At 39.5% G+C, this 7,740-nt stretch overlaps 2 protein-coding genes across 2 annotated transcripts; both read right to left on the bottom strand.

Moving 5' to 3' along the window:
• Window positions 1-583: 583 nt before the first annotated feature.
• On the bottom strand, window positions 584-2,445 carry LOC126661853 (leucine-rich repeat extensin-like protein 1). The gene is made up of 5 exons (XM_050355732.1): window positions 2,371-2,445; window positions 2,052-2,264; window positions 1,721-1,993; window positions 1,257-1,646; window positions 584-1,165 (listed from the first exon to the last, which is right to left on the bottom strand). The coding sequence occupies exons 1-5, from the start codon at window positions 2,443-2,445 to the stop codon at window positions 584-586; spliced, it is 1,533 nt and encodes a 510-aa protein (XP_050211689.1).
• Window positions 2,446-2,482: 37 nt separating this feature from the next.
• On the bottom strand, window positions 2,483-5,056 carry LOC126661854 (uncharacterized). The gene is made up of 3 exons (XM_050355733.1): window positions 3,899-5,056; window positions 3,371-3,817; window positions 2,483-3,294 (listed from the first exon to the last, which is right to left on the bottom strand). The coding sequence occupies exons 1-3, from the start codon at window positions 4,995-4,997 to the stop codon at window positions 2,483-2,485; spliced, it is 2,358 nt and encodes a 785-aa protein (XP_050211690.1). The 5' UTR covers window positions 4,998-5,056.
• Between the last annotated feature and the right edge of the window lie 2,684 nt (window positions 5,057-7,740).

The following is a 7,740-nucleotide window of genomic DNA, read 5'->3' on the forward strand; positions in this document are numbered from 1 at the left end:
ACAAGTGGTGTTCCGCATTCCTAGAATGCGGAACGCTTTAATCAGCTGATTAATTAATAATCAGCTGATTAAAGCGTGTTCCGCATTCTAGGAATGCAGAACACGCTTCCCCAATGATTGGGGAGACAGTTTTGTCTCCCCAATCATTGGGGCAGCAATGATTGGGCACTAAAATGCCCAATCATTGCTGATTATTAATTTTTTAAAAACCTTTTTATTTAAATAATTATAAATTAAAAATAATATAAAATAATTTTATTTTATTTAACTAATGATTTTAACAGACGATATTAACAGACGATATTAACTAATGATTTTAACAGACGATACTGAATTTAACAAACGCTTATAAATAAACGACAAAATTTAACAGACGATATAAATATTTATTTTATTTAACTAATGATTATAACAGACACTGATAAAAAAATAACAATTATAACACACGAATATAATATACATAATATAGTAAACATACAACATATACTAAAATACAAAAATCGATAAATAAAGAAAAATATGAAATCTAATCCTCATATCTACGAGTCCTCGGTCTCTGTATCCTCAAACCGTGAGTCTCTCGTTAGTGCCGCGAGCTGTCTGTGATCGAGTGAAACTGTATGGGTACCGGAGGGCTCTTGCCGCTGTCGGGGGCGTCCTCGTCCTGAGCTGAATGCTGAACGTCTGCTGCTGGTGGTGCAGTACCGGTCTCCTCCTGTGTGGGCGGTAGGAGTCTAAAAGATGGAGGTGTGAGATCCGGTCGTGATAAAAGCTCCTCGTACGCCTCTGAACCGATCTCCGGACCGAATAACCATGACTCTGACAGTGTAAAATGTAGCTGTGATGGATCCTGGGCCTGGTGAGAAGAAGATGGCCGCGAATGTGACGTCGACGGCTGATCATCCGAAGGCATCGTGGGACGGTAACACTGATCGAAAGACGTGAACGGTTGAGCATCTGTATATGGCGCTGGATGGTAATACTGATCTGATGCAGCAAACGGCGGTGGTGTGGTCTGCTGAAACGGAGACGCCGGTGGTGTGGCCTGCTGGAACTGAGAAGCCGGTGGTGTGCCCAGAGAAGTGGTATATGCTGTCTGTCCGTACGACGGCTCAAAAAACGGCATCGACGAAGGCGGGACCTGATACGATGATACCTGGGGTCCCTGAAATACAAAGTTAAAAACGCAACATTTAAAATATATATTTAACTACGAGTTAAAAAAGCAATAAATTAAATTATAAATGACATGAAACCTGTGGGAAATAGGTCTGATGCCACGGAGGCTGTGATGCTGAAGTGGAAGTGGAACCGTAGTACTGAGTCGGGCCATAGTACTCCCCCCGTCTCTCTGTGGTGGCTGTAGGATCGAAGTGGAAGTAGACCGGTGGGGGGATAGGGTCTGCCGGGCGCTCGCGAGGCGGGGCGGCTCTAGGCTGCCGTCTACGCGCTCCCCTGATGTGAGCCAGATCGATGGTCAGGGGAGGAAGAGGAGGTAGTACGTAAGCCGGAACTGCTGGCTCTGGTGGGGGCAGTGTGACGTCACGGCGCTCCTCTCTGTAAGCTAATTGAGAACTGCGTGCAGCAGTCCCAATCCTAGACGCACGCGCCTCTCTCTGAAGGGCGATCATCTCGAAAGTGTCGCGCTGTTTACATCAAAGAAACAAATTGTCAGTGTATACAATAATAAGAGAAATTTAATAATAAAATAAATACGTACACTCTGTCCGGCCGCTGCGCCCTCATGGGTAATCCAACGCCGGCTGCGGCTCCGAAACCACTCCATATACGCTGAATGGTAGTGAGGTGGACGCTGGAGCTGGTAACCCTGAACAACGTAAGCCGCTCTGTTGTTCCAAATTTGAATGTAATCTGAGAGCAGTTCATCAAAGTTGTAGTTCCCCTGATACTGGATGTTATGAAGGCGCCGATCTTGCAGAGCAGGCAGGGGAATGGGCTGCTGTAAGCCGAACTGCTGCAGAACCCTATCCGGCTGGTGCCACTCCACGATGTAAAGCAGCCCAAAGGTAACCTCGAACCGCCTGGTCAACCTGATCCTCTGTAGCACCCGCAGGCAATACCGTCCAACCACCAAACTGGGCTGACAACCAAGCACCACTGACCCACGAGGACCCCAGTTTACGGGGACGGCTGACCTCTAACTGCCTCCCTAAAAGAGGAACAGACACCGTGTTCCAATCCCGTATACGAGGTCCGGTAACTGGCGTCCCATCCACTGGGAGCCCTGTCAGGATGGCCACGTCCTGCAGCGTGATAGTACACTAGTGAATGATATTCGTAAGAATAATACATTAGTGAATGATATTCGTAAGAATTACTAAAAGGAAATTCATAAGAATAATACATTACTAAAGTAACATTCATTAAAACAATAACAATCATCACAAATACAATAACAGTCATCACAAATACAATAACAGTCATAACTACTTCCTGTCTATTACACGATAACAGTCATAATCTACTCATCTCGGATAGGATTGGTACAATCATTTGCATTGTGACCCCGGCGACAACATCTACTACACCAGTTAGGACTCGGATCTTCCCTGTATTCCTGATCCATCTCGTTCCTGAAGCGCTGGTTGACTGGACGCCCTCTTTTTCGACGCCATTCAGGGTTTGGAATGAAGTGGGGTTCGCCTACGCCGGACTTCTTCCAGTATGTGCCGGCACGTAACACTTTAAATGGAGTGTTCCAGCATTGAATTGCAAACTTGGTCTGGTAATGCCAATGCACAAACTCAAGAGGGTTCAGCTTCTCCTTCGCACAAACAGCCATAGCATGAGAGCAGGGCAACTTAAATTGCTGGAATTTACCGCACGTGCATTTCTTATGCTGAAGGTTTACCGTATGGGTATTTCCTCCTCTCCCATTTGAGTGGTTCTTCCTAGTTTCCACTTTGCATGTCATCGTAGAACGGTCGTACGTCTGCTTCAGTAGTTGGATGCATATTGGGGTGTAGTGAACGTTTGTAGCAATCAACTCCTCATACGTCTTCCAACGCGTGTCGAACATTTTAACCATCCGAGCAAAAATTGCCTCAAGCATTGATGTGATCGGAAGCCCCCTTATATTCTTCAGTGTCGCGTTGACAGACTCAGCATAGTTAGTTGTCATCACATTGTGCCGTTGCCCTTTTTTGTCATACACCCTTGTCCACTTTTCTTTAGGCCGCTTTTCTTGCTTAGTCAGCCATGCATACGCTTCTGGGCTTCTAATCTCGATCGCTGCCATGTAGCGTTTATACTTGTGCTTCTGATATGCTCGGCCTATGTGGCAAACCATAATATTAGCGCATAATAATAACCTATGTAGCGTTTATAATGACTCGTAAAAAATCATTACCTGCTTTATCCGCCAGCTTCTTCAAAACCTTGTTCCTAAACTTGGTCTGAAAATTACTACAGAAATGTCTGATGCAAAACTTGTGGGCGACACCGGCCCATTCAGGACGCTTCAGAACCGACAATATTCCAGCGTGCCGATCAGATATAATGGCCACCTTCCTTTCGCAAATCACGTGCTCACGCAAATGTTCAAAAAAGTACTCATAACTGGCAGTACTTTCAGATTCAACAAGTGCAAATGCCAGTGGCATGATGTGACTGTTCCCATCGATTGCCGACGCGATCAACAAGGTCATTTTGTATTTGCCATACAAATGAGTACCGTCGACGAACAAAACTGGCTTGCAAAAACGAAACCCTTCAATTGTCGGTTTGAAAGTCCAGAACATTCGGATGAACGTTACGACTTTCGGCTGAAGGATCCCGTCGGTGTACACCTCAGCGCCTACAAATCACAAGTTCAACAAAATTAGAATTATTACTTGAAGCAACTCGTTATATAACAAATTAGAGTTATTACGTATACCTTCTGCATCCCAGAAAGATCCAGGGTTGACATGCATCATCTCGTTCATGAACTTGTGAACCATACCAAATGATTCATACCAGCCACCGTAAACATCAGCTATTGCCTTTTCCTTTGCATTCCAGGTTCGTTTATACGGAGGCCTAACTCCAACCTGTTGCCAAATTCCAGCTCTGAGGGTATCGATCCGTATATCACGTTGCAGCTTTACTTGACCCTTGATATAGTCTGCGATTGCAACAGACCCAAAATTCCGATGGTTTGGATCAGGTAACAGCTGATTGCACGTGTGCGGGCCAATATATTTTGTCAACGTCCACGTCTGAGTTGCTTGTAGAAGTGTAGCGCGCAGCCACCATTTACATACAGGGTTCTGCCTGCAAGCCAACACTATTGTCGAGTTGGTAGTCCGGCGACCCTTGAACTCTCTTCCCACCCCGACCGAATAAGTAGTCGCACAAGCTCGGACGGCATCGCGATTTGGGAATACCATCCCTACTCGGAATTCCATCCCAGGATCCCACATAATCTTTTCATCATCCTCCGGGGCGACGTCAAAGTCGCAAAGATCCGCCGTTCTTACATGCTCAGGAAGTTGCGACTCATATTGTGAATCTGCTCCTAAGTCTTCCTCGACATCCTCTTCGTTGCTGTCGTAGAAATCCTCTTCTTCCTCTTCTTCCTCTTCACCACTACCCCTCTCAGACCCGCTTGAATCACCTAAGACCAACTGATCTAGTAAAGTCTTGTTGCGAACCACGGCCTCGTATTCCACGTACAATTCCAAAATCTCGAGTTGCGGATACCGCACGACCTCGTTCAGAATTCCAAACACATGCTCGTTATTCTCCACAGAAAACAACGAGTACGACCGTATCGCACCCTCAACTATTCTTGGAAGCCGGAAGTAGATTTTTGAAATTTCTACTTCCCCATCGGTAGAAACTGCTCTTCTACAAATATTTTGTAATTCCTCGAAACTCATTCTCTCGCTAAGCGCCATATTAACCGGACGACCCCCGTGGTATTCTATTCCACACGGAGAACTCACAATACGGCCATCACACCATATCAACAAAGATATATTTGGACTCGTCATTTCTAATTAATAAACAGCAAATTTTAACACCGTTATATTTAAAATGCTAATCTTAAATTTATAGCATTAACATATCAATCGTAATTACTATTACTTTATTTCTAATATTTTTTTCAAATAAAAATAAATTAAACATATCCTAATATAATTATATGAAATTTCTAATTATACACTTCCTTATTACATGAAATTTTTTATTATATTCTAATATAATTATATTAAACATATCCTAATTTTTTTATATTATACATGCATTTCTAAGTTACAATTAAAGTCTAATATTTTGCTATATTAAAATTAATTTTATAACAATTTTACATATTATCAAATTTCTAACATTTATAAACACTAAAATTATTTAATACAATAATTAAAAAAATTACACGTACTAACCTCTTGTAGTCCTTTAAATAAATAAGTATCGAATAAAAAATATAACACTTCACGAAGAGATCCGTTTAGCTCCGAAATATAACTTCTTCCCGAAATATTTTTCAAAATATAACCTCGAAACTAATTTTTTTTCTCCCCTATACTCTTATTTTTTTTTTCTTTCATTTAGTAATTTTTTTTCTTTCACTAAATGACCCTCCCCCATCCCTTTTATAGCCAACCGTTGGGAGCTGGTCTCCCAACGGTTTTAAATGCGTTCCGCATTCCATGAATGCAGAACGCATTTAATTTACCGTTGGGAGACCAGCTCCCAACGGTAATGTTGGCAGTGTTCCGCATTTCTAGAATGCGGAACACTGCTAATCAGATTATTAAATCTGATTAGTGTGTTCCGCATTCTAGGAATGCGGAACACCTCGTGGTCCGCATTCCTAAAATGCGGACCACGTGGGACCAGGCACTCTTTTGGAATTAAATCCGAAAGAGGTACTGATCTGTAATTTTGGGTGCCTCAAATATCAAAAACCCTTTATAACTCCCAGATTATTACTATTTAGATCGCGTGGTTAAGTGTTTTAACCAAAGAAGCCCTGTGAATATCTACATAGGTTCGTTAAAGTATCAAACCGCAAACCGATCCCAATTACAAATTCAAAGATTTGAGTCCGAATTATTTCCAAGCGAACAATTATAAGCTGTAAATATGATCATGTAGGGCGCGGTTGCCGAGACAGTGCAGAGGTCTAATATTTAGCCATTATTGCTTTGTATTGAATTCAAAGAAGTGACTACTTATTAGTAATATAGTATACCTTGAATATAATAAAATGGAAATAACTAAAAAAGGTAATGAGATCAAGAGAAAAACGGTAAATCAATCATCTTTTTTTTTCCTTCTTTCATGTCCAGTGTGTCATGCTCTCTCTAATGGCATCCACAGTCCCGAATATGGGTTTGTCAGTGCTATAGTCTTAGAAATTAAAATATCGTGTATTCATTTGATTTAGTGCTTTTACTAAGCATTTTAAGCAAGATGGGTTGTAAGTCAGAAAAAAAGTTGTTTACTGGTGTTATTCTTATCAATCTATGGCCGTTCGATGTTGATGCTGCCGAAACCAAAGCAAGTATATGGGATAGCTTCAGATCTGAATAGAAACCGGTTTCAAGGGTTTAACCGGTTTAGGCGGTTTCCCGGGTTTGGGCGGATTTTTTCGGTTCAAAACGTTTGAACCGAAAATCCGGGTTTCAGGGAAGAAAAGGACCGGACAGGTCTCTGGTTTTCGGTTGAATCGGTCGGTCTGGTCCGGGTTTGAAAACACTGGATGTGACAATATTTTTCAAATTTTAGACTTTAAATTTTTAAACTTGCATATCAAAATGCTAATCAATTAAATTAAAAAAATTATCAAAATTATCAAAATTCACATTTTTTATTTAATAACAATTATTAAATCTTAGAAGAGTTTCTTAATTTAATTACTTATTTAAATTTTAATTCAAATATTTAAACTATAGATATTGTTTTTATAGAATTTTAATAGAGATGTTAAAAGATAATATTAGTTTTTATTTAATTTTATAGTTCATTAATTTCTCAATTATTTAACTTGACATATATCTAATAAAATAAACGGTTGGCGTTTGAATGATTATTAAATAGCATACATTAAATAATATTTTTTTTATTTATAAAAAAAATATCATTTTTGTAAAAATATGTATTTGTGTCAAAGGTAACTTTTATATATTTTTATAGCTTAATTTAATTATATATTGACCCCACCATTTAAAATTTCCGGATCCGCCACTACGACCTTTCATCCCCTTTTCAATTCTACCCTGACGTTGAAAATTATCAATTTTATGCTATTTTTTATTTTTTTTTATTTCATTTGTACCCTGAAACATAAAAGTGACCTTTATTTATTTGATAAAAGTTCAAAACAAATTCTTCAAAAATAGTCAATTTAATATAAAAAGTTAATCTAATGCAAAAAGTATCAATTTAGAATTTTTTTTAAATTTTTGTCAAATAAAAAAAAATCAATTTTATGCTTTAAATTATTATTAAAATAAAAAAATGAAAAATATGGTAAAATTGACTGATTTTCAACTTCAGGGTAGGATTGAAAAGAGGATAAAAAGTCGGAATTTTTTAAGGCATTAGTCCCATTTTATTACCCCCTTAATTTTACATCATTAACGACAAGGCTTAATTGTAATTGTACAGATCGTGATGTAACACCAATAACCTTTCTATAGCTAAAAGAACAAAAACAAATTACTAAAATAATATCATCTTTTAGCATGCTAAAACGTTACTATCCACGTACGTACTTTTTACAAACTA

Source organism: Mercurialis annua, linkage group LG8 (genome assembly GCF_937616625.2).
Source record: "Mercurialis annua linkage group LG8, ddMerAnnu1.2, whole genome shotgun sequence".
Lineage (NCBI taxonomy): Eukaryota > Viridiplantae > Streptophyta > Magnoliopsida > Malpighiales > Euphorbiaceae > Mercurialis > Mercurialis annua.